At 35.3% G+C, this 27824-nt stretch overlaps 1 protein-coding gene across 3 annotated transcripts; it reads right to left on the bottom strand.

The window, feature by feature from the left end:
- Window positions 1-6703: 6703 nt before the first annotated feature.
- LOC123534741 (monocarboxylate transporter 12-like) lies at window positions 6704-24534 on the bottom strand. 3 transcript variants are annotated; one of them, XM_053519268.1, is made up of 8 exons: window positions 24453-24534; window positions 18831-18974; window positions 15895-16035; window positions 14022-14157; window positions 11027-11739; window positions 8235-10217; window positions 7779-7880; window positions 6704-7176 (listed from the first exon to the last, which is right to left on the bottom strand). In XM_053519268.1, exons 2-6 carry the CDS (start codon window positions 18961-18963, stop codon window positions 9979-9981), a joined length of 1362 nt encoding a protein of 453 aa, XP_053375243.1. In that variant the 5' UTR covers window positions 18964-18974; window positions 24453-24534; the 3' UTR covers window positions 6704-7176; window positions 7779-7880; window positions 8235-9978. The 3 variants fall into 3 exon arrangements, with proteins under 3 accessions (XP_053375243.1, XP_053375242.1, XP_045173072.2); XM_053519267.1 differs by lacking the exon at window positions 24453-24534 and adding an exon at window positions 24043-24438; XM_045317137.2 differs by lacking the exon at window positions 24453-24534 and adding an exon at window positions 24043-24438 and having other exon boundaries at window positions 8244-10217.
- Between the last annotated feature and the right edge of the window lie 3290 nt (window positions 24535-27824).

Raw genomic sequence — 27824 nt, 5'->3', positions numbered from 1 at the left:
TGTAACCCAGCTGGAAATGTAACCCAGCTGGAAAACAGGTTTTCATTTATTTCTATCAAAACGAAGCCAATTCTTGTAAATCAACTTGACAGTTTTGTCAAGGAATGACCATGGCTTACACTTACAATTTCCGGGCCAAAAACGATCGTTATGTTTTGAGATATTCGCTAACAATTTCTTCAGTTTGAAAAATCGAGCAAAAATCCAAAGTTTTGCGCAAATTGTTCTGTTTATGAACAACCTGTGAAAACTTCTATCATCTGGTGTAACAGATGTGTCCTTTCGGTACACCTGTGTGAAGTTTCCGGATTCTACGTTATTCTTGAAAAGTATATTAGCCGTTAAATAGACATAGTCGAGAAAAAAAAGAATGTCGAAAACGGCCGCTGTATTTGAAATAGGCAGTCGTTGGTGTCAGCAGTTGGCTATCGAGAATACAACTGTATAAAATTAAAAAAAAAACCTGTCATGTAGACATGATATATGCCCCGTTGTGTATCTTCTTTATGCACATTTTGAATCTGTTTAGTCTGTCTGTGTTTTTGCGATTTCTTTCATCTTTCATTTGTGTAAAATGTGTATACTTGCAGTCAGTAAACAGTTTGTATATACTTACGTATGGTCCTTATTGCCATGTCGAGTAATTCTGGTTGATTTCATTATCATTGTCCTTTTGGTTTAGAGTCTAGAAGTTGCTTTGTTCCTTCGTCCGTTCGTCCGTCCGCCCGCAGTGTCTTGTCCGGGCTCTGATTCTACATGCATGAACTGATTTTGAAGTATTTATTTTTAAACTTCAAACATGTGTTACTGATGGTACAAGTATTAGTGAGTCCCATTCATTAATGACCACCTCTAATGTCAGTATAACAAAAAAAAAACTTTAACACAGAGCTATAAATAAGTATTTTGTGTCAGGCTGGCAATTCCTTTACATGCATAGACAAAATTTCAAATATATTGTGTCGTATAGTAGAACTTTTATTTTCATGCGGTTTTATTTGATAGCTGACTGTGTAAGATCGTAAACAAGCAAAGAAGAAATCGCTGCCATGTTAAGAAATAACTGATTTACAGTCATGTGACATTTTGCAAAGTTCTACTCATTTAGATTTCAAATTGAAACAATCGTTTCCAATCGTTTGCCTCTATACATCAACAACTTGCAGTTTTAGACCACGAATAAACTGGTATTTGTTGAAAAGGTATTTATGAATAAAACAAAATGGCAGATTTACATTAGGAGCAATTAAATAATTATGTATGAGCAAATAAGATTATACACCTATCAAAACAAGAACGGGTATTTGAGATTATTATCATAATACTGACTTCTTCAAACGAAATTCAAAGGACTGACGACCAGAAGCAATCATGTGCACTTGCAAAACCCGAGGTGAAATTACTTTCTGTAGTAGCCCGGAGGCAACTGTAGTGGTTTTCCTCCATCATCAAAAGTTGGCAAAATAGCAATATGTACTATATTGCTTCGGTATAATTGCAAAAAATATATGGTTGGCTTTCGCATGGCGGTAAAATGGCAAGAACGCGTGAACTAGGTTAAAATTCAGCCCGGTTGTGAAGGAATATAGTCCTAAAGCCTCTTGAAATGAAAGTGTCATTTTAAAAAATAATTACGTTTCCGTCAAATCACTGCCAGTAATACTTTTACATACAAAAGTATTCAAAATCATCAGAGTTAATGGATAGTCTATACATGTTAACATCCGAGTTCAACGACAGCACTAGCGGCCGTTTTCGACAGTCTTTTTTTCTCGACCATGCCTATTTAACGGCAAATATACTTTTTCAGGAATAACGTAGAACCCGGAAACTTTATACAGTTGTTCCGAAAGGACACATCTGTTAATCCAGATGATAAAAGTTTTCACAGGTTGTTCATAAACAAAAACTTTGGATTTTTGCTCGATTTTTTTCAAACTGAAGAAATTGTTAGCGAATATCTCAAAACGTAAAGATCGTATTTGGCCCAGAAATTGTAAATGTAAGCCATGGTCATTCCTTGACAAAACTGTCAAGTTGATTTGCAAGAATTGGCTTTGTTTTAATAGAAATAAATGAAAAACTTTACCTACCGATTTACAGCTGGGTTACATTTCCAGCTGGGTTACATTTCCAGCGGGCGTCAGGATAGCTGGTTATCCAGTGTGCTCATGATATTAATATATTTTTTTGAATTTTTGTAACTGAAATTTTCATCAGTGTTAAAGGCCTACTTTTTACTCTTTTTTTTATTTTTTTGCTCTTCAAATTTTAACCGAGGCAACTGCCTCGGTTTGCCTCAGTGTGGCTACGGCGCTGCTTCTAGTATATATTAAGATAAGATAAGAAATTTGTTTATTAACGTGACCTGTGTGAGCATATAAACATAATTACATACAATATTTAACAATTAAAAACACCCGGTCGAATGGGTCTATGAGTCACCAGGAAATGCAATACAAAAACATGTCTTATGTCAAATGAAAAGAACATGTTTGTCTGAAACTATGAAGATAGATAATCAATAATTTCAATATCATACCTAATACAACATAGTAATAACAAGCACTTGTAAAACAGATGTGAACATTTATCACAGGATCATGAAATTGTAAATACAAATAAATACATATAAATATACTGAAAATAGATACATTTTCTACTTATATTATTTGGTTTTTATTTATCTGGTGTTATATATTGCTTTCCTCCTCCTTAAATAGCTTTTAACAATGAATTTTGCAACTTTACGAGGGTAATTTTTTATGAGATGTACCAGCTTGTCGCTATCACTCAATACGGTAAAGTTACAATTGTTTAGTTGGTCACTGAACAAATCAGTTCGTATATCCCTATAGAATGTACAGTTAATGAGAAAATGACACTCGTCTTCAATGGAACAGAATTAACAAAGTCTATCCTTAGGGCGTTCACCAATGTACCGTCCAGTTTCGATCCTAAGAGGCAAAATTCCACACCTAAATTAAGCGAACATAGAGCGTTCATATTTTCTCAGATTATGCAAAGTATAATTTTCAGTCTTATAAACGTTCTTAAATATAGCATAATTATGTCCTCAACTTTGATACATCCGGCGAACTGTCTCTCCAAATGTTGCTGAAGTAACAGTTCAGCTTTTCACTTACTGTCTGTAGATTAACGGCGCTTTTGTTTTCGTAGTGATCATTTTGGTCTAATTTGGTTAAAACGTCACTACACCAGTTATTACGACCGTTTGTATAGTCAAATTTGAAAACACACTTAGTTAAACGGTGGTCATCAAAGTTTATCAATGTATTCCAGTATCGAATCATGTTCATCCATCGACGGAAGTTGCTTGGAAGCCATCCATTATTGCCATCAATAGCAATGGGTGGGGTGGGGCAAACCTGTGTACACCAAGAAAATAGCGTATAGCCTTGTGTTGAATGTTATCGATAGTCTGGAATTTCCGGTATCCCCATTCTTTAGAGCAGTATGTGTGTGTGTGTTCGGGTTAAACGTCTTTTTCAACAATTTTTCAGTCATATAAACGACGGTGTCTTCTTGTAGCAGTGAGCACAATGCCCAACTTTATAATGTTGCCTCACTGGAATGTCACGCCGTAGACAGGTGGCATCATACCACATCCAGTCACATTATACTGACACCGGGCTGACCAGTCCTAGCACTATCCCCTTAATGCTGAGCGCCAAGCGTGGAAGCTGCTAGCCTAAGGTCCATTTTACGTTTTTGGTATGACGCGGCCGGGGAACGAACCCACGACCTCCCGCACTCGAAGCGGACGCTCTACCACTAGGCTACGAGGCGGTTTCCCAGAGTAGTAGTCCAAAATGGGGGTAACACCGGATACGTACAAATTAAATTATAAATTTTCGAAATAATCTTTCCTAGTGCTCTACCCGCGTCCTTAGTTTGAATATCGGCGTTTGTGGAGAAATCACCTTTATAATGAAAAGTAACAACCAAGTACTTGTATGTCTCTACAATTTCTACCACCAACAGTAAATATCTGAACAGTTTGTGACGTGCGACCTTTTCTGAAGTACATCCGGTTGGATTTGTCAGTATTTATCAGGACACGCCAACGTCTCCACCAACAGTAAATATCTGATCAGTTTGTGACGTGCGACCTTTTCTGAAGTACATCCGCTTGGATTTGTCAGTATTTATGAGGTCACGCCAACGTTTACACCAGTTGTGTAGGACGTTTAACATGCTTTGTAAATCGTCTTCGGTTTTAGCAAACCTCACTATGTCACCTGCATAGAACAGCATAGACACTTTTCTTTCTTCTCACTCAAAACCGAGGTCAAGGTCATTGACCTCTTTCTCAAGGTCATCGATGAGCATGGAAAAGTTTGTAGGCGCAATATTGTCTCCCTGCTTTACCCGGTCATGCAATCGAACCAGTTAGTCACTTTATTCTTTATTTTCATGCGTGAAACCGTATGCTGCTTTTAACAGTACTATACATTTTTCTGTCAATACCTTTTAAAAGAAGCTTGTATAACATCATGTCCCTTTCAATGAAGTCAAAACACTTACGGAGGTCAATATACGCAATGAACACGGAAGGATTGTTACGTACTATACTGTTTAGAACCAAACAAGATCTTCGCAGAACCTGTTGTATCACGATTGTCCTATCGTTTGAAAAATCTTTCAAGCGTCTTAAGTATTCAAACAAATCTAGCATGTTAACATATTACAAAAAGGGCACAATTTATATTATTGATATATGCAACATGTGCATAAAATGTCATTGTAAAAAAAAATATGGCACTCGCTGCAGTTAAAATGTAAACTGTAAATTAAAGATCATGTTCATATTGCTATGAAAAGTCTTCTACAACCGTTCTGCTCATCGGCCAATACGTCATTATCGTCTAAGAACTGTTGTTTAAGCCGCTTATCAATGACAGCACTGTATAATTTACTCACACATGATAATAGACTAACACCCCTATAGTTCATTGGGATACGTTTAACTGGATTTCGGTACTTCAAAATGGGACAAATGATGGCTTTTCTCCATATCGACGGAATAATGGATTTCTTGAACAACAGCTGAAATAACTGTTGTAATATGGCGATAATTGGCGGATTTTTAAGTACCGCGTACGGGATCTCATCGTACCCACTAGCTGACCGAGAATTGGCATGCATAATCACATTAGCGACTTCTTCCATATCTATATTACACTTTAAAATATCGTTTTCTAAGTATAAAGGATCGTCCATTCTGCTTTCTAATAAGAGTTTATGTACCTTTAATTACATTACTGTTAAAACATAAGCGCTTTGATAAATGATCTCGCGTAGGACGGCAGCATGCAAACCTGTATAATCGTCAGGTGCTTGTCAAACATTATGCGTGTGCTCTTATAGTACAAGATATTTATAACTTTCGAAGTAAGTGCCAAATATTGTCACGTCTAAGTGTCTCAAATGTCTGTAATTTCCATAGGGACTTGTACTAAATGTATACGTAATTTGTAGAGAATATCAAATATTTGAGAAATGTTCAAAGTATTATTTCTTAACGTAAGGCAGCTTCAAACAATCAGCCTATCCAGGTATAAAACTATGCCAAATGCTTGCATTATAAGAAAATGTGTATATAAAGTGATATTTAGACCCATATTCAGAATGGATGTAGTTTTAAATTGTACTCTTCTATGGTTTGTATTGCCTTCCATTGTAAAAGTGCAATTATAACTGAGCCGCACCTAGAGCAAACCAACACTGTGCGTTTGCGACCAGCATGGATCCAGACCAGCCTGCGCATCTGCGCAGTGTGGGGATCCATGCTGTTCGCTAACAGTTTCTCTAATTGCAATAGGCTTTAAAAGCGAACAGTATGGATCCTGACCAGACCATGCTGGTCGCAAACGCACTATATTGGTTTTCTCATGGCGCGGCTCATATTAATTTGTATTACCTTTGCCTACATTGTATTTGGCTTTCACTTTATGTGTGGTTATAGTGGCTACAGGTATTTTTTTTATAATCTTGTAATAATTTTGTTATCTTTTATAACGTTTTGCCCGGATGACTAAACAATAAATCATGTTTAAGTATATAGTAATACAAATAAAATCTGGAAAGAAGATCCCTCGGAAACACCGAGAAGAAGGCTAAGTGTGAAAGTTGCAGACTCGGTTTGATTGACTATGTTCATGTCATTGAGCAGTAATTGAAAAGGCAACACTGCCCGCGCCTCTAGCACCGGCTTAAGTAGTATTCAATCTTTAATCAATGATCCCGAAGGACAAGAAAATATAACAACACTGCCACGGATGTGTCAGAACTATCTTAGGGTCGACAGCAATAATCGTTCAAGTTCTTCTTCTTAAGCAGTTATCCATGCATATGCATACGAAGAAAAATAGAGTTTGACTGCTGTCACAGGCAATCTTTTGAAAGATGTTGTATGATAATCTTGTAGATTTTACATGAAGATACTGGGTTGAAAGCACACTGATGGCTCTTTCAGAAGCCTTAGGGAAACCAAACTACCAGTAATATACTTTTGAAATGAGAAGTCAAAATTTTTGTTACTAGTTGTTACTCTTCGGAGCATATTGTTCTTGACTACAATAAATATGCTCACTTTGTATGTCATTTAAAGACTGGCAATTTTCATCTAACATGTAATTTTCAAATTTTGTCAAGGATTATATATCATGTAACAGATGCGGATGTTGTAAGCCTAAACATTGTTCAGATTTTATTTTACAACTTACACATACGTTTCGTAACTGTTGTTTGTATAATTTCTCACCTGTATCATTGTTAAATGTTTCTCGCGAAAATATAATGTAATGGTAATTTTTGTGCACTAACAATTTAGTATTTCTAGTAAATAAAAACACATGAAACGTTATAAATACATTGGTTTCCTTTATGCTGCAACCTAAAACATTTCAGACAGAGCGGCACTAGTTCTATGAACCTGCTCATTCTCATTTAATATTCACATTAAAGCCTTAATAAACATTAGTTGTATATCAGCATGCGTGTGCGTGTGATCTTATTTATTACAGGTCTTTTCAAATGTAACTTCCTTCATCTTCCTGGCAAGAGCAGCAAACGACTGGATTAAACACGCCTTTGAGGTGACCTTTGACTGACTGCACGTGGAAATACGGCCAAGGAAAGTGTCCTGCAACTCTAAATAAAAGGATAACTTCAGACAAAACATTATGTAAATGGTCTAACTAAAGGAAATACTACTAATATTAACGTTCACGTATTGTACTGGAAGAACATGCTTTATTGATACCAAGCAAGGTGATATTTTACAAATTTGTTGTGATTTCATAGCAGTGCCATTTGTATCTGTTGTTATCCTGTTCACGAAGTGCCCCAACATTTCAGTCACTGTAGAAGCATGATATTATCATTTTACTTCACGATCGAACCATCCATTAACTGTGGAGAACAGGTAAGTACGGAACAGAAATCAGGAAACACAGGTTCGGTTAACTGTCAAATAAAATACTGTTGAAACGGCGCCTAACCCAAACCAGACCAGACAAACACCTTTGTATTCAGTTTAAACAGATTTTACTAACTGACATAATAAGATACTAATAATTGCTGACTAATGTTCTCGCGTAGAAGTCCAGGGATGCACCATGCAAACCTGTATTATCGCAAGATGCTGGTCAAACATCATCAATGGCATTACTACATACAAAGTTCTTAATATGTCAAATATCATATTCAAAGCAGTGACACATCAATTACATTCAGCGAGTGCAGTTTCTTACTTTCATCAGCTGCCGCCAATAATTGCTCAGTTTTCATGTGTTTCCGGACCTGAAGTGAAGGAATCGTCCAAAATCCATTCCAGTTATTGCTAGTTAACGCTTCTGAAAAAACAAACAACAACATTAATTTATACATTTGTTGTAACACTAGTGAAATGTTTTGGTAAGCATGAGCAAAAATAACAATAAGTGAGCAGCACCGTGAGAAAACCAACATAGTGCATTTGCGACCAGCATGGATCCAGACCAGACTACGCAGCGCATCTGCGAATTCTGGTCAGGATCCATGCTATTCGCTTTCAAAGCCTATTGCAGTTAGAGAAACCGTTAGCGAACAGCATGGATCCTGACCAGACTGCGCGGATATGCAGGTTTGTCTGGATCCATGCTGATCGCAAACGTTATATGTTGGTTTTCTCGTAGCGCGGCTCTTATGTACAAGTTGAAATGTCGTACCTGGATTACCTTCGTTAATTTTCCATATCAATGAATAGACTGTATCCTGTTTTACGTCATCAAATCCTATGAATATATGGGAATCATTTTGGTATCTGTAAACCAGTCTGTCGGATCCAGAAGGCAGACATATTTCGAGGAATACATCATTTACAGACATGGAATCACGTGCAGCTAGGTTATTCTCTTTTACATGCGAGTTTTTCATTTTGTCTCGTGCTTTATTGCGATGCTTCCTTGGCTGGCACGTACATATCAGCTGCATCAGATATAAAATCCACAAAACATGAAAATATATTTTCATTGTATCACAAATTTCCTACCGTTTCAAAAATCTTTCAAGTGTCAGAAGTATTCAAACAAATATCTAGCAAGTTTACACATTATAAAAAGAGAACTGTTTATATTATTAATATATGCAACAAGTGTATAAAATGTCATTGTAAAAAAAGATCTGGCACTCACTCCAGTTAAAATGTAAAATGTAAATTAAAGATCCTGTTCATACTGCCATGAATAGTCGTCTCATGTAGCCAGATTACAACGTATAAAACTGCGCTTTTTGAATCTAAAAGTTAATAAGAACAAAACATCCCAGGCTTGTTTAATCATGACTGGTATAAGTGTGAATCTATATTATTAGATCCACTCGTATTTTGTATCTTAAACTTTTACGCACGTTCTGTTAAATGCTGTTTTGAAAAGAAAGCTATTATTACAAACATTAATTTAATGAAGTAAAAGGAAATAAACCTGTCCATTTTATTGTGTTCAAAATAATTGAAGCATGTGTAAATTAGCCTTCCGAAATAATTTATCAAAGCGCTTATGTTATAAAATTAATGTACGTAAAATGCTGTTAAATAAAGCGTTGTCTTGTATCAAAATTCATTTCAAATTGTCTTTGTTTATTTTGACAATAAAACACACTAGCATATATGTTATAAATAACAACAACAATAGCAAAAAAAAAAAAAACAACAACATAAAAAGCCACAAACAAACAAAGAAAGCGAGCAAAAAAAAGAAGAAGAAAAGAAACAACAACAACAACAAAGAAAAACTGTATCATTGGTCTACTTACAAAGGTAGGAAATATTAGGAAGAAAATATTGCAACGACGATAATATTTCGAAGAGTACAACTTAAGCACTTGTTAACTATTTTCTATTCAATACATATATTTTACTTGTACATTTGAAGTAGGCTTTATTATATAGTTTTGTGTATCTAATGCAAATCAGATTATCTGTGATTTTATTAATTTTATAACGGATTATATTGCTTTCAAAAATCTAAGCATGCTTGCTTCAAGCAGGTAGTAGTGTAATGTATGTAGTAAAGTCTTATTAAAAATAGATTAAATCCTCAACTTCATGTGAAGAAGCTATTCAGCTGACTTACAAAAGGTCGGTGTTTCTACCCCAGGGTCCGCCCATGATGAAATATTGCATGGAGGGGTTCCTAGTGGTCTTCCTCCTTCATCAAAAGCTGATGGAAAATCGCCGTAAGTATTACCTACAATTGTGTTGGTGCGTCATTAAACCCAAAACAATTAAAACCAAATAATTAAACTATTTCGGATACTCATATCACTATCAAAACTGCTCAGTAATTCCCTGATTTAAAACATGTTGATGTGAAAGAATCAAAGAAATAGTCATGCTTTCATTCTCAATAAAAAAATGGATAACGGACAAGTTACATGATACAAGTCTTATTTTCAATATTATGCACGGAAAAATCAAGAAGCGAAACTAGTATCAGAGAATCCGACGTTATCTTTACACATATCTTCTGCTGCTGTGCATTGATTATGGATTTGTCTTTGGTTGTCAGGTGAACTAGATTCTTCGTTGTCTCTTTTAGTGCAACATCGGATTACGATAGGTTCCAGAAGTACAATGATCCCGGCCAAAAGATACATACAACCAGTGAGAATTAATGATGGATTCCAGTTTCCGTACAAGTCGTACAACCAACCTGTAATAAAGAATGTAACGTCAAGATATACTACAAACGTATTTAGTATCATCTGATTTGTTTATGTTTAATTTCACGCCGAGACGATTATAGGTTATATGGCAACTTTCCAGATTTTTTAAAATGGTGGATTAAGGCGCCTGATGAATACCTCCGAGTGTCATTTTATCGGTCAGCTGGGTAGGACCACTGACCTTCCATAAGCCAGCTAGATAGTATACTTACGTGACGAATACTCAACACCAATCGAGCAAGGCTGTGAATCCCAAGAAAAAGAAATATAAAGAAGGCGACCTGAACCACTCGACCACGGAGTTAGTATTAATACATTGAGTATTACATATTTGCTAAGTGGTCTAAAATAAAATCTGGAAAGCAGATCCCTCGGAAGCACCGAGAACAAGGCAAACAGTGAAATTTGCAGAGTCGGTTTAATTTAGCCTTATTTAAAAAGACGTGTTTATACTGAATTACGGAGAACGCTATTGGTGATATAGTATAACATTTTATAGTAGAGAACAGTTTAGTTGTTTACAGAATTTTATTTTTTTGGATATCTAATATAACTTTTTATAGCAGAGAACTGTTCAATTATTTACAGATTCATGTTAGATAGTGTTCACAATAATATATGACCGTTTAGATTTGAACTTAAACATCATTCTATTAAAGTTACAGCAAATTTTAGTTTTGAACTACAAACAGGTCAATAACGCAGAGTTATATATATATATATATATATGTATATGTAATCAAATTGTTTATGAGTAGACCTACTTGGCTTAAAGAAGAAATAAGTTAGCACTTACCAACTGAAGGCTGACTTGGTAAAACGGCAACAGCCAGGGAAAATGTCAGTAGTCCAAATGCAGGCGCAAAATTCTCCAAACCCACAACATCTATCAAAATCAGTGGCATTAAGCTGATGAATGATCCCGAAAATGTAGCTACAATGACTGCATAAACAGCAATGAAAGTAAAACTTTCAAAAAATGGAGCTAATAGAGAAAATACTCCTCCGATAAACATACTAACTGCATATATGTATTTACGCTTAATAATGTTCATATCTGCAAATAATCCGATCAAAATTCTAGCCAAAACTTCCACACCAGCCGATATTGTTACACTGAGTGCCACATATGTTCTGTCATAACCAAGTGCCTTTACATTTCCCGGAATTGTAACGAGACTTCCAACATATCCAAATGTACAACACATGAATGATGTAACATAGAGAGTAAACAGCACATTTTTAAAAAGAGAAAATCTCAGATCTAATGCATCGCAACGACTTTTATTAATCCCTTGAGCAATATTTTCACCATTTTCCCCAAGGGATGATCGGCCTCCACCGACATCATATCCATTGTTAGAACTATTGTTCGCAAGAACTCTTTTTTTCCGTTCCTTTATTAAGTATATTGGCTGTCGAAATAAACAAGCCGCAACACAAATGTTAGCAAAGATTGCGCCGATGATCCAGAACATTCCTTTCAGGCCATACTTCTCAATGAGATACCTGAAGATGTATCAAATGTATCAGATGCTATCGAATAGCATGTTTGCTGTCTTGAAGACTGCAGTTAGAATATTTAAAATCTAATTTCTTGACTAACATGCAGAGAAATTCGACAGGATGGATTAGATAATCTCTTTCCAATATTTTGTATCATTCACTTGTCATAAAGTTACACAATATTGTAATTTAAAAAAAGACACATTTTTTGTTTAAAGAGCGACAGCACAACTAATTTTAAAAAAAGGAAAAGTACGTGGATTGTTCATTTGATTCCCGGAAGACCGCTATAACTCTTGAACTATTTGATGCCAGTTTAGAAATAATAAAACAAGCATACTATACTTCAATCATATCTGTATTAATGTGCAAAATTTCGATGTGATACCACTATTGGTTTGTAAGAAATAAAATAAAATGATAATACTTAGGGAAGGGTAATCGGCCCACGTTGACCTCGACACTTTTGACGTCACGAAAAACGTCAATAATTCAGAAGAACACTCTTTCTCAAAATAGCGACCAGCTGCCGCCACACACCTCCGAAATCTATGCACCCAAGCAGAGAAAGTGTCCCAAAACCACTTGTCATCCAGCAAAGCAATAACACGGCTTACCTCCTGTGTCGGACTTTTCAAATTATCAAACTTGATGCCTCGCATTTCTGATTTGATTATTGGAGACAGTGAAAAGTCCAAAGGTGCTCAGTCCGGATTGTAAGAGTGTAGCACACCTGACCAAATCCAAATACGTCCAACTCGATCTCTGCCCTGTCGGCTGTTGTGTCGTGGGATTATATTGGTGCAACAGCAGGTTCTTCAGTTCCTCAGCTTTTCCCGGTCTCCTCTTTCTCAGCGCTCGTGATAAATCACGACGGACAACTGCGAAACAGACAAAAACGCAACAAATTCTTTAGAAGTATATAAATTCGTAAATTTTCTATGATCAAAATTATGTAGTTTGGAGTTTTTACAAATTTTCTTTTTTAATTGATCTAACTTATTATTGGATAAATATTTATAACAATGTTACCTTGCAGTAATATCCAGCATTGACTGTAGCTCCCGCTCGTACTGCATTAGTGAGGATCACACCTTCAAGGTCCATGAAGATAATAAACATGTTCTTTCCAACTGAGCGTGATACCTGTGTTTTCTTAGGGGGTGGAGATGATGCTGTTTGCCTTTGTTCGGGGTCATAGAAATAAAACCTTGATTCATCAGTCAACTCGTTGTAGAAATCGTTCCCATTCCCGATGATATGACCGTAAAAATGTCTTCGAATCTTTAACCCTACTTTCCATTTGCTCGTCCGTCAAATGACGCGGGATCCAGCGTGCACACACTTTCTTCATTTTCAAATCATCCATGAGTGTTCTATACGTAGTCCCAACACTTAATATCACACGCTTCGGCACCTTTCCTGACGGTAACCCTCCTGTCATCTTCTAACATTTTCTGCACTGACGTCGCCTTCCTGTATCTGACACTCAGCTGACCCGATCTTGCGTCATCTTTCGGTGATGTTCTACCTTCGTGAAAGCGTTTGTACCAAGTGTACACCGTGGTTCTCCAAATGAATCATCCAAAAGTTCCTTTGATTGAACTGGCGTGTGTCCAATACGTTCAAAGAATTTAATGATAACACGCTGTTCTTCAATAATTTGTGAATCCATTTGATAAAAAATACAAGTACGCACGATGACAGTAAAACCTATAAACGTTAAAAACAAGTGCATGGATGCCGTCATTTTGCATAGGCTATTACGTCAATAACGTCGTCTAGTGTTTTCCCGCTCAAAACCGTATAAATTTCCGAATTTTAGCATATTAAAGTTTATCAATAAAATAACGGCGCGAGCCGGATCGACGTTCCTTGGGTTGCTATAGTAACTGTTGCAGATTCGTTATATATATTTTCTACACATGTTTACAATACAAAAACTTCGCGTTGATAAAAATTTCAGTACAATCGGATGATAATGTCGAAATTTAGAGCGGTCGTCCGGGAACTAAATGAACAACCCTCGTAAGTTTTATTATTTATGTAAAGCTTTATCATTCATATGAAGTTTCATTCATATGAAGTTTCATTATTCATGACTAGTTTAATCATTTTGTTCTTAACAAAATGTATTTGTCAGAAGATGTTAGCAAGCTTTATCAATCATATTCAATGATAACTCAAGTATACATATTTATTCGTATTGACCCTTAGATGTTCTGCTTTTTTCCTCATTAGTGTTGAGAAGACATTATGAATAATTTATCTACAAAGGTACATACTTATATAGGAATGGAAGAGCTATCGCCCCAACACCACCACCAGACACGGTTATACCAATAGCAAGTCCTCGACGTTTATTGAAATAATAACTTATAATTGTCGAACAAGGTGCATACGTTAATCCGTATCCAAGTCCTGAAATGAATAAATATCCTATTAAAGTCAAGTGTTTTTTTCTATTAAATTATGATCATCAAAATCTCTAATATTCCTCGAATGTCGTCGTAAATAAACGCATAAAATCTTAGGTATAATAATTTTCCATGGCCTTCTTAAACCCACTAATGATTTTCATATCCATCATGTACTTTTTAATTGCCAAATATTCTCTGTAAGTTGATATTATGTTGCAACTGTAGGTTGGTGTTTAAAGCTCTGGACTGAAGATCTTTTCACTTTCTTACTGTCATCGATGTTTCATACATCGTTACACAAACTACTAAAATGATAAGCAAAATGAACATGTTGGAGGTAAAATCTAGAAATAGACAGTAATGGTCGATTTGAAATCTGGTTTGTTGAAAATCTAGACGTTGAACGGTCGTTTAATATTTTACTTAAATTAATGGTATATAGCCTCTGTTCACGTAAGTTTCAAAATGTTAATACATATCAATATTTTTCATTATTTTCCGCACACTCCTATAAATTATGCTCACTTTAAAGGCATATATAGAGGAATAGGAAACCAGGCAGTGGTTGATATAATTTAGTATCTTTTAACTAGGTAGGTGTGTTTATTATGTATTTTGCAACATTCTAACTTTAAACTATAACTTGTGTCAACAACGTCAACTTTGTTTCTTTCTTAACAGTCATCTGTCGAAGTAAAACACAAAGTCTTTACCATTTTTTTCTGTTCGATAAAACAAGTTCTGGTTACTTAATATGATGTAACTCGCTGTTCAATATACTTTGTCAACTTTGTGTCAACTTTGTCACTTTCTTAACAGTCATCTGTCGAGGTAAAACACAATATCTTTATTTTTTTCTCGTCGATAAAACATGTTCTGGTTACTTATGTGATGTAACTCACTGTTCAAGATACTTTGTCAACTTTGTGTCAACTTTGTTACTTTCATAACAGACATACTTTCATAACAGTCATCTGTCGAGGTAAAACATAAAAGACTCTTTATTTTGATTCTCGTCGATTAAACATGTTCTGGTTACGTAATATGGTATAAATCACCGTACAATATACTTTGTCAACTTTGTGTCAACAGTCACCTGTCGAGGTAAAACACAAAATCTTATTTTTTTCGTGTTCTGGTTACTTGATATGATGTAACTTACTGTTCAATATACTTTGTTTGGAGTGTATCGGCCAGTATCGCATGCAATGCTGATATATAAAGCATGTAAGATATTGGCCATTTTAAAATGATTTACAACTTCAAAAAATCTTATGAAATATTTTTTCTTTTGCAAATAACAATAGTTATGTAGGAGGAAAGTTATGAAACGGACCTACAAGATATTTCATAGTTTTGGATTAAGTGTGCTAAAAATAAAGATAAATAAAAAAATTATTTTGTTGATATTTTGCACTTTTTAGAAAGGAAACAGTTTATATATACCGTTTGCTGAAAAAAATTAACCTATTGTTTTAGAAATGAATTTTCTAAACAAATGCTTGTATAGTCAAAGTCAAAATATATTGTCACGCACAACGCACAAAATGTTATAAAAATTAAATAATTATTTGGTATTTGTCATGGTAATTGACAAAATACACTTTTGACAAGGCTACTCTTTGCTGGAGCGGAGTGAATTTTATATTATGAAATAAAATGTAATTCATGCTTTAAAAAAGTGATGATAGTGACAATATTGAACCCGGACAAGGAGACAAGAAATAGTTATACAAACCAGCGCATAGGAAGGTTAAGTACATGTATTCCATCCTTGTGACAAATCCCGACAGAAAATATCCTAGCCCTACCAGAATACCTCCTATTGTAGTTACACGTCGAAATGTATAGATTTTGCAAAGAAAGTTGGCTATCGGCCCTGAAAGGAAAACGAGCCTCGCCATGAGAAAACTAACAAAGTGCGTTTGCAACCAGCATGGATCCAGACCAGCCTGCGCAACCGCACAGTCTGGTCAGGATCAATGCTGTTCGCTTTCAAAACATGTTGCAATTAGAGAAACCGTAAGTGAACAGCATGGATCCTGACCAGACTGTGCGGATGCAAAGTACGTAAGTAAACTTGAATTGTTTTTACACACACAGCTTGGACAGTTTTTAGTTGTGAACAAACTAATGTATAATCTCCAGTCTAAATTTAGAAATTCTTACTCTTATGATACCTGACTAATTTATTTGTTAGATCAAATCAGAAGCAACAATGCAAAAGGTTTGTGCACTGGTATGGTTAAGATAGATCTACAAAAAACATTTGATACAGCTGATCATGATAAACTTTGTAACAAACTTAAGCTAATGGGTGTGGAAAATACAGGTTGGATTAATATGTCATATCAAATGAAAAGTAACTAAACAGTTAGCGTTATTAATGTGTTTTCAGATTTTAAATCTGTCACTTGAGGAGTCTCTCAAGGTAGTATCCTTGGGACTATGTTTTTTGTGTTATGTAAATTATATGATTGTAAGTATTTATACAGATTGTAAATTAATTACATATGCTGATGACAGTGCCATTTTATTTGCAAACAGAGATCCAACATTGTATCTTCAATTACAGTAAAATGCCTAGGTCTCAAGATTGATAATTCTTTTTCCAGTGAAACCATTGTGAATGATATTGTAACTAAGGTCATCTCAAGACCCAAATTTTAAAGCTAGGAAATATTTCTGCTTTGCACTGATAGAGTGCCACTTAGATTACACATGTTCCTCATGGTACCCCAGCTTGAATAAGTATTAAAAATATAAACTTAAAATAAGCCCAAATAAATGTTTTACATTTATTAAGACCATGATACCTAGAGAAATTATAAATGGTAAATGATAGTCAGGATATTGTCTTTTGAATGTAGAAAACAGAAACTGGCAGCTGCGGCTAAATCATGCTTTTAAAATTTTTAACAACAAATGTTCGCCCTACAGGAAGGAAACTTTTGAGCTGGCTAAGGATGCACATTAATATAATACAAGGGGAAAATGTACAATTTCAAAGTACCAAAAAGCTTTGGTAATGAAAAATGAAACATTTTCTACACTGCCATCAAAGACTTGGATTTATTAGCAGACAGTATTAAGAAAATAGACAAGATACATCTCTTGACGACAATTGTTAAGAACCGTCTATCTTATTCTGCATATCTGCATAATAAACTAAATACCTAGGCACTGCTGAGTAGATAAACGTATCTGTTACATACGAAAAAAAAAACATAAGACTTTTAACAATAATGTATATTGTCTTAAATATACTGTGGAAACAAAAGTAACTTTCAGTTTTTAAAATATTAATTCTTTATTGTTAGTTGCTGTCGCAACTTTATTATATTATATTATATTGGTTGGACTTTTATATTAACAGTAGTAAGTAAGTAATATTCCTGGATCCCATTGGAAATAAGCTGCCATCCTAGGTTATTGCACGCGCACTTTTTCATAAACAGTCTTTATACACATCTAGTCTTGAAAAAGAATTATATTTTGTTTCCACGGTGTATTCTGAGCTAAATATGTAACAGATATATAGTATATAATTAGTTATTACTCTCTTAACCAGAGTCCTGTGGTAGTCCGTCCATCCTTCCATCTATCTATCTCTCACAGAGAATTCCCTCGAACAACTAGGACAAATATAACGCTTTTTTATTTGGGCTATTGCTAGACAAAATGTCCGAAACTAATTCCAACATAAAGTTTATAATCTTTAGTTAAGGATACAATACAGGAAAAAATTCCTCTAAAGAAATTCTGAAAATTAGGTGATATTGAAGGGCAGCTTCCTTTACATTTTAATTTCACACAGTATTGCAGATTTATCTACAATAAAATCAATTAAACAAAATATAACCACGTCATTCACCTGCATGTATTACATAATAAATCAGTTCAAGAAGCCTAAATAATTGTCACAACTGTAAATGAATTTCGGCCAAATATTTATTATCAAGTACCCCACCCATCTGCAGTAACACTGCGAACACATTTTTTGTTTCACGAATCACCTGTGAATGTTTTTCCCACTGTTTCTGTGTTTGAGATACACATGTTTGGTGTTTAAGTATTTTAACTCCAATGTCGACGAGTCTGTTTTAGAAATATGTCTGTATAGATCTGAATAGAAATTCTGTTCAGAATTTTGAAACCTGTGTTCTGAATTTTGACACCCAAAACTTTATGACATAGCTGGCAAAATACTAAAGGCAGGCTACCAGTAAGTTCTAGATATCTTAAGATATTTTTACTGATATTCAAAGAACACATTTATGCTGTAGTTTACCATTAGAAGAACAAGACAGCATATTGTTCGAGCCTCACTCGGGGCGTCGAACTCTCAATGTGAGGAAGCCATTCAGCTGGCTTATTAAAGGCCGGTGGTTCTACCAAAGTACCCACCCGTGATTGGGGATTTCCTTCACCATCAAAGCTCGACTTTAAATAATAATAATAATAATAATAATAACGTAAACGTCGAAAAATAACAATAACAAACAACACCCCGACACACAACATTAATATAGTAAATAAAGAATAAATAATATTCGCGGACAGTGGTTATATTTACATTTTCTGAAAGATAAGAATTCACCTAAAAAGCAGCAAGTTTAATGAATAAATTTATGTTAAATGTATTTTCTTATTAAAATCATATGGTATACGTACCTAGACCTAATTCAAGTATTATGGCTATACTGCCAATCCAGGCTGTGTTACCAGATCCGGAAGAATAATACTCGACCACCTCTGTGTAAAGCATCCCATAGGCCTTGATACTTCCAACCACGAACATGTACATCACAAAACATCCTTTATGGCAATGCAGAAAATAAAGAGAAAGAAATTGTCATGAGTAGTATATATATAAGCTTAAAACACTGTATTTACGTCATTTCTTTGTACACTCGCAGCACTGTATTGCACCTATTTCAATGGGACACAGTACTGTATTTCCACATGGAGTCGAAATTTGTTTAATATTGGACAGTTTATTTGATATTTGGACTGCACTAGGAAATTTAATATTGGACTGATTTCGATGGGACACAGTACTGTATTTCCACATGGAGTCCAAATTTGTTTAATATTGGACAGTTTATTTGATATTTGGACTGCGCTTGGAAATTTAATATTGGACTGGTTTCGATGGGATACAGTACTGTATTTCCACATGGAGTCCAAATGTGTTTAATATTGGACAGTTTATTTGATATTTGGACTGCACGAGGAAATTTAATATTGCACTGATTCTGATGGGACACAGTATTGTATATCCACATGGAGTCCAAAATTTGTTTAATATTGGACAGTTTATTTGATATTTGGACTGCACTAGGAAATTTAATATTGGACTGATTTCGATGGGACACAGTACTGTATTTCCACATGGAGTCCAAAATTTGTTTAATATTGGACAGTTTATTTGATCTTTGGACTGCACGAGGAAATTTAATATTGGACTGATTTCGATGGGACACAGTACTGTTTTTCCACATGGAGTCCAAAATTTGTTTAATATTGGACAGTTTATTTGATATTTGGACTGCACTAGGATAACAAATACTATACACAATCAATTTACTCGGGTAGTCCAATATTTAGCAATAGTTGGATTCTATACAAATACGTTACTGTAACCCACTGAAAGAAGTCAAATATTTTAACAAAGTACTGATAATAAAAAATAGAATTAAAATGAAAGCTGATCTTACTGACAGTTTTTTTCTGTATATCTTATTTGCAGTTTGCAGTTCTCATGATCATCAATTTTCATCAGTGGAATCAGGTTTTTACAGTCATGTCATATGATCTTCATTACACATGTGTATATTGGGCATAGATATGTCTCACAAGGACCAAAATGCCCAAGTGGCAAACTTAAGTAGAAACATCCGAACCATGAAAGTAAAGCAAGAGTGTTAATGCTATGGAAAATATGCAGGTAAACCCTTAAACCTTTAGAATATGTACTATCAGATGATCAATTAAAGTAAACTAGCAATACTAGTATTTTACAAGTTCAGTTCGTGTTTGTGTCTCAAAAGAACTATCCAACCTTTAACAGTGTTAAATGTTGGGAGGAAAACCTTGGATGCCTCCTTCGGACAGAACTTTAGCCATGAACTGGTACCTACACAAAGCTATGAATTGTTCTCAAAGCCAGCATGATGACTTACTCTAATTAAAAAGTAGACAACTCGTGCGGGGTTTCAAAAATGCAAGTACGTACGGATTCAAGCTACAGACCATATCTCAAAATATACTTGATCCGAGTTTTACATTTGAAAATATGAACATGTTTATGTAAACATACAATTAACAGTAATATGCAATAGGTTTAAAAAAAGGCAATATTGCTGAAAATAGTTTATTGCCTGTTCATTATGACTGCATTACTATCAGTTATAGTGCACATTAGTTAAGTATCTTATTTTGAGCAAGGCAATTGTGAATGTCAAAAGATTTACATTATTTTCCTTTGTCCTGCAGTAATAGTTTATTATAATACAGACTCATATTGATCGAATAGATTGAAATCTGATTTAACTTTAAAGTAGTTTATATTATATTATATACATAGAGTGCGCATGCGCGAAATTTTACTATAGTTGCTAATAATCGCGCAAGGTGTAATTCCATCTATAGTTTATGTAAACATAAAAGCAATAGGTTTAAAAAAAGACAAAATGCATGGATAGCTAAACACAGTATGAATATTTATTACTAGTACAAAAGCCTAACCAGTTATTTATATTTAATATATATGTATACTAACTGGATGTAAAAGATTTAGAGCACCACTTCAGGGGAATCACTTTGCCACAAACTCCCCAAAATTGGGATAGTCCGTCAAAAAGAGATTCTGTTTCATGTAAGGAAGCCATCCAACAGGCTTACAGAAGGTCGGTGGTTCTACCTAGGTGGCCGCCTGTAATGAAATAATGTCCGGGGGTGCCCTTCGGTTCTTCCTCAACCATCAAAGCTAGAAAGTTCCTTTATGACCTAACTTTGTGTCGGTGCGTCGTTTTACCCAACAAATCCATTGTGCATGCAAGTTTCTACGGCAACGGCCGAGTACTCGCTTTCTACAAACATAACATTATGTATGTCCATTGAACCTCGATGTACTCAATTTGGAAATGTCGGAAAACTGACTTGCACAAAAACAGACATCTCGTCTCACTCTGCCGTTCAATTTTCAAATGACATGCGTTTTATTGGTAAACCGTGAGTGCAGTAGGAGAACAAAAACAATGAGCCGATGTCTTGAGTAAAAAAAACAACAACAGTTACGCTAAATATAACACTCTTGGTGTGATATTGAAGATTTTTAATGGTTGCAATTAAACCTATCAGTCTATATTCCAAACTACAGTCCATAAAATAAAAAAAAATATGTAAACATGGACGGATCCAAACTGAAGATGGAGAAGCATTTTATAGAAATATTTTGCTGGCAAAAATACAATACATATCATAGCCCTGACCAGCCTATAAACCGGGCTAGTCTATTTTATAAGTACAAGAACACGGTTGAACCATTTAAACGAGTTGTACCATTAATTTGCGTTTGCCAATATCATAATCATGTTGTTTACGTTTCCTAGAAAAAGATACGTTTCGCGTGAGTAAACTTGAAATATTTGCAATGTTTGGGTAAATAAATTTATCAAGAAACCTGTTAAAATGCGGATGCAGAAGTTATGCAATAAATTAAACAATGACGAAGATTTCAAAAATGATAACAAGAAAAAACTAGTAAATCCTTGATGTGTGAGGTTTGCCCATGCAATCTTCACAATGTAAAGGATATGAAGTAAGATAAATAAATAAAAACAATAACAGCTTCTCACACGTGTAACAGTTGGGATTAGGTAAGGGTTTAGATGCAGTTACCCTAACAGACACATTGTTAGGTCCCTTTGGCAATACACCATATGCTTGCGCGGATCTTGGTAGTTGCAGAACAAAATATATCATAGAATGACACAGTGTTTCAGTGACGCAAATATTTTGAAACATAATAGGGTTATTATAACAGTAGCTCGATCTGGGATGCTTTATTCGGCTCGAGTAGATTTTGCTAGATCGGATCTCACTAGGCGTGCATGCGGCGAGTGTGGCCCGTCCTTGCCAAATCCACGAGAACCGAATACAAAATCCCAGATCGAGCTACTGTTATAATGACCCTTTTATTAATTACCTCCATCTTTTTGTTTGTTTATTTGTAATCGAACGAAATCTTAAATGTTTGTTGATGTTAAAATGAAATGAGTGATGTTTTTGTGTGTGCTGTTTATATAACTGCGTCAGCATATGCATATTAATGAAAATAGTCCGGCAACATACAATACGGAAGGTATAATACGGAATTTTGGAAAGTACAATACGTGATTTTTTTTCAGCCAGTTCGCATTTCATTGTGAAATTCAAACTAAATTTTTGACAGAATTTATATAGGTATATAATGAAACTATGTCTGGCGTACTATTCAAAATCATCTAGGTACGCCCCTGACTTATACGTACTTCTTTATTGTATATGACATTAAAACAATGTTTTAAGTAAGATATAAGTACCAAACGATCAAATATGTAAATTACTGGACGGTCCTCAGCGCTGACGCCCTTCGGACAAAACCGCCTCGGTAGCCTAGTGGTAGAGCGTCCGCTTCGAGTGCGGGAGGTCAAGGGTTCTATCCCCGGCCGCGTCATACCAAAGACGTAAAAAAATAGTACTAATAGCTTCCTCGCTTGGCGCTCAGCATTAAGAGGGTAGTGCTAGGACAGGTCTGCCCAGTGTCAGTATAATGTGACTGGGTAGGGTATCATGTCACGTGTCTACGGCGTGATATTCCAGTGAGGCAGCACTATAAAGTTGGGCATTGTGTTCACTACTACAAGTAGAGTCTGACACCGTCGTTTATATGACTGAAAAATTGTTGAAAAAGGATATATCCGAACACACACACACACACACACACACACTCACACAACCTTCGGACAATCCAATATTTTACATGTTGGATCCTTTTTGTCTTATATCCTATACAGAATTCGATTAAAAATGGGCGAAGGGAAAGAACTTGAATCTAGAAAATGCTTTCACACTGTTTTTCATTGAAAACATGGACCTTTCGTCTTTAAATGTAACATTTTTCTATATATTACATAGATAATATTTCTTGGTGACAAGACATTGTAATTTAATCATGCCCATACCTACACGACGTCACATAATCAGCTTAACAAGTTACATTTGCAAATCAAAACCTGCTTTTTATTGAGATATAGTTTACAACCACCTTTACATTCTGGGTCACAGCTATTTTCAATCTGTATTTCGTAAAAATTATGAAAGATTTCATAAAAACAGGATAGTGACGCTGCACATTTGTGACTGTTCGATCTGTTTTCATACTTGTCTTCAGGCCTATTGTGTCGGACACTTGAAGGTGTTTCTCTCTCTTCTAAAAAGGCATTAAGTGCATGCCTATACGTTTTGATAAAATCCTGTCAGACATGCAATATACAATTTAGGTTAAACGATACTTTCAAAGAAGTCAATTGCGAAGGGAAACCTCAGCCGAATCTTTTGTTTGATCCACCAACTTTCTGTTAGCAGACTCGTTGGCTTCCTCAAAAAAACCTAGACATGAAGCGTACACGGTTCGAAGGCAGCGACATTAATCACCCGGTCACGCAATTATAAAATAAAAATCTAGAATATTCTTTTACTTTCTTTAGGCTAAATCACCTTTAAAATTCATTTCATAACACGGCCCAATTATTTTTGATTGACAACAGGAATTTTTAAAATTCTATCATATTTATACATAAGATCAAACAAGTGTGAAAAATAAACGGGTAATGCATACCTATTAAGACAACCCAAGCAAAACCGCTATCAACGTCATCTTTCAAAGGCTTTCTCTTTTCTGCAGGTATCGTGTCGCCCATATTTTACTATTAATAAAACCTCCTGTCGTTTTCATGGAGGTGTAACTGAACACTCTTAAAATGTCTGGATAAGTGAGTGTTTGATCAGAAAAATACATGCAAGTAATTAAGTATCACAACTAAATGTTCATAAATGATATCAAGGGATATCATGCCCATATCATACAGTCAAAATATATAATTGTTCACGATATCTAAAAAAAAATTGTAACATACTGTAATAGACCAATTAATTAGTTGCTTAATTACATTGAGCATCATGTATATTACAACCAAACGTAATATAAGCTATTATTTAAATACATAGTTTTTATTGATAAAACCTTACTTAGCCTAGTGGTCCATGTAACTGGCAGAAACGTAACAGATCCCAGGTTAATTATATCCTATATTCAAGTACACGTATCCACGTATAAATGTAGATAAATACCGCAAAACATCGCATCATGCGTGACGCATTATGCGTGACACAAGAATCCTTTAATCTCCACATTAACATAATGTTCTCTCACTGTGTAGAATAACTGATTGAAAATTATATGAGCCGCGCCATGAGAAAATCAACATAGTGGCTTTGCGACCAGCATGGATCCAGACCAGCCTGCGCATCCGCGCAGTCTGGTCAGGATCCATGCTGTTCGCTTTCAAAGCCTATTGCAATTAGAAAAACCGTTAGCGAACAGCATGGATTCTGACCAGACTGCGCGGATGCGCAGGCTGGTCTGGATCCATGCTGGTCGCAAAGCCACTATGTTGGTTTTCTTATGGCGCGGCTCATATAATAAATTTATATCGAAACATTATCACTGCTACATATAGAACGTACATTGATTTCCAAACTGTCAGCTTCTCATAGTTTTCAAAACAAATCGCTTAAAAGGGGTTAAATAATTATATACTAGTACAGCCATAATCGCGTATGAAAGTTTTATAATAAGAACCAAAATGTAATAAAAAGTCAGAGAACTGCTTGATAAATCTTCAATCTGGTTTACATATTTTACATTAAAACATCAAATTATTTCTATAAAATCTGTGACAAGATCTTTTGGAAGCATAGAACGCAACAAAGCAATACATGTAATAGCAGACTCGGTTTGATTGAGTCTGTTCATGAGTAGTAATGTAATATGCAACACACCCTAACACAGACTTAAGCGGAAAATGAATGTACTCTATGATTCTAAAGGACCAAAAAATGTAACACTGAATCATGCTTTAACCAAGTTTTCACATCAATTATATTTAAAATGCATAATAATTGTACTAAGGGGGCTATGCATATGAATGCAGTTAGATATTGAAGAAAGTGATAAACCAATCTTTGACAGTCCTATAGCTTTTAACCCTTAGCCTGCTGGCGACAAGTGATATTCTGCCTTTGCGACCAACGCAGACCAAGATCAGCCTGCACATCTGATCATGGTCTGCACTCTTCGCCATTCAGTCTGTATGTTTTGGTAAGCATCCCTTTAACAGTAGATAATACTTTTCAAATTGGAAGAGGGACAAGTTCATTATAGAAATGTAGCAGGGTAAGGGTTAATTAAAGATGGGTTTGTACATAATAAACTGGTTAAAACTCCTGTTTTATCCTTAGTTGTTTCAAGACGGGGGCCGACTGTTTGGTTTACCTAACGTCTTTTATGTGTAAGGGAACCATCAAGCGATGATAACTTTTATTTACATTGTTCTGTAGCATAGGAATATGATTTATATTAAGAATGAGGGTTTTGCATAGTTAAACTCCCAGGAATTTTTATTCATTAGTGAAATACAGGCTGTATTTCAGAGCGAGAATTCGTAGGTATATTATAATATGAAGTCGGTATAGGAGTAAGTGAATTCAGGGCATATCATTTCCAAACTTTCCATGAACAGATCCGATCAAACAGAATCTGGGTTATGTTCGGTGCTACCAAAAGATATTCTCTAAGCGATAAGGCGGCCGCAAAATATTTCCGTATTTGGACTCTTTTTACCATTTTTGCTGATAATTGTACATATAAATATTATCCAAAAGTAAAGCATACATCACTCCTTAAAAAATCAAATTGCTATTGCTTACAAAGGAACCAAATCTGGAGTTAAACCGAGAGGGCTAGGAATGAACTATAATAACCATGAAGTAATGGATAGACCGGTACAGAAACGGTTATATTAACAAACAGTCTAACACTCTTAAATGTATATAATCTAACATGTATGTTTATAGGGCCTCCGTGATCAAGTGGTTAAGGTCGCTGACTTCAAATCACTTACCCCTCATCGATGTGGGTTCGAGCCTTACTCAGGGCATTGAATTCTTCATGTGAGGAAGCGTCTAGCTGGCTTACGGAAGGTCGGTGGTTCTACTCAAGTGCTAGCTCGTGATGAACTAATGCACTTAGGGGCACCTGGGGTCTTCCTCCACCACCAAAGCTGGAAAGTCGCATTTATGACCTATAATTGTGTCGGTGCGACGTTAAATAAATAAATAAATGTCTGTTTACTAGAAATATTGTTACTCAAATGCCTGATGTCGATGTTTAACAGATAAATAGCATGTCAATTTTATTAATAAAGTACCTTGGAAGCATAGAACGCATCCAATCAAAATAATAGCAGACTCGGTTTGACTGAGTCTGTTCATGAGAGGTCATGGAACGTGCAACATCCCTCGCGCCTTTTACACATGCTTAAACTGAAGCGGAATTAAGTCATTTAATAAACGTGGTTGATAAAGGTAAAAAAACCCAGTGGAAACATGTATTTTTGTGTTGTGCCAAAAGGTGCATTTCAACATTATAAATATGTATCAAGGTTGATTGTGTCACGGCCTGCTTCCAGCCGGTAGACTTAATATTTGCCCATAACACCCTCATTGGTTGATATGGCCTCAGCCTTATAACATGTTAACAAATTGATGGTTGATTGTGTGGACTTGGGTCCTTTCGGACTGGCGGGACACTATAAACTGCAAAACAATAACCAAGATATATATATCAACAGAATGATTTTAAGAGACAGAAAATGAACCTTAAAGTGAACATCCGAGTTCAAAACCGACTTCACACGTCGGTTTACTCGAATGTTTGAAGAAACTCGAGAATTACTGACCAAAATCACATTACCATTGGGAGCTTGAATGATCAGCAGCTCGTACTGAACATATCGCTTCTTTGAACACGTTGAACTTTAATGAAAATAAGTAGTTTTTCTTACCTCACTATAAGGGATGTTGACAAAATCAACAGGAAATGCCGGTAATGGAGCGTACAATATACCATGTATGCAGCGTACCCGCCGTAAATGCGACGTATACGTTGGACACGGTGGTAAAAATGTGATGTTTACATTATGCACATGCAAGGGGAAATCTGCCCTGAAAACATCTCACTCAATGACCAGCATGTATACAAAGGTCATTGAAGGAGCATTAAAATCTTATAATCGGTATGAAAAGGGTCATACATACTATCGATACCAATTAATACAAGCCTTAAGCCTTACTGTAATGACAGTCACTCTAACAAAATTTAACAAATTGCCGTAGTATTCTCAGGCAATATCTTAAACTGGCCATTGATTTTCTAGGCATTATACAAAATACCTTAATTTGTTTAGGCAATTTACATAATGACCAACAACTTTAGTCATTTTGTAAAATGCCTTAAATTTTAGACATTATACAAAATGCCTAAATTTAGAAAACGCCTGT

This window comes from Mercenaria mercenaria, chromosome 12, assembly GCF_021730395.1.
Source record: "Mercenaria mercenaria strain notata chromosome 12, MADL_Memer_1, whole genome shotgun sequence".
Lineage (NCBI taxonomy): Eukaryota > Metazoa > Mollusca > Bivalvia > Venerida > Veneridae > Mercenaria > Mercenaria mercenaria.
Note: the sequence above shows the minus strand (reverse complement) of the source record. Positions and strands in the feature narration are given on the sequence as shown.

Coding starts and splice junctions, on each gene's coding strand:
- LOC123534741 (XM_053519267.1), bottom strand. CDS start 24,124: ATGGGCGACACGATACCTGCAGAAAAGAGAAAGCCTTTGAAAGATGAC. Junction 16,036..18,830: donor AATACTTGAATTAGGTCTAG/GTACGTATACCA, acceptor TTTTCCTTTCAG/GGCCGATAGCCAACTTTCTT. Junction 14,158..15,894: donor CTTAACCTTCCTATGCGCTG/GTTTGTATAACT, acceptor TATTCATTTCAG/GACTTGGATACGGATTAACG.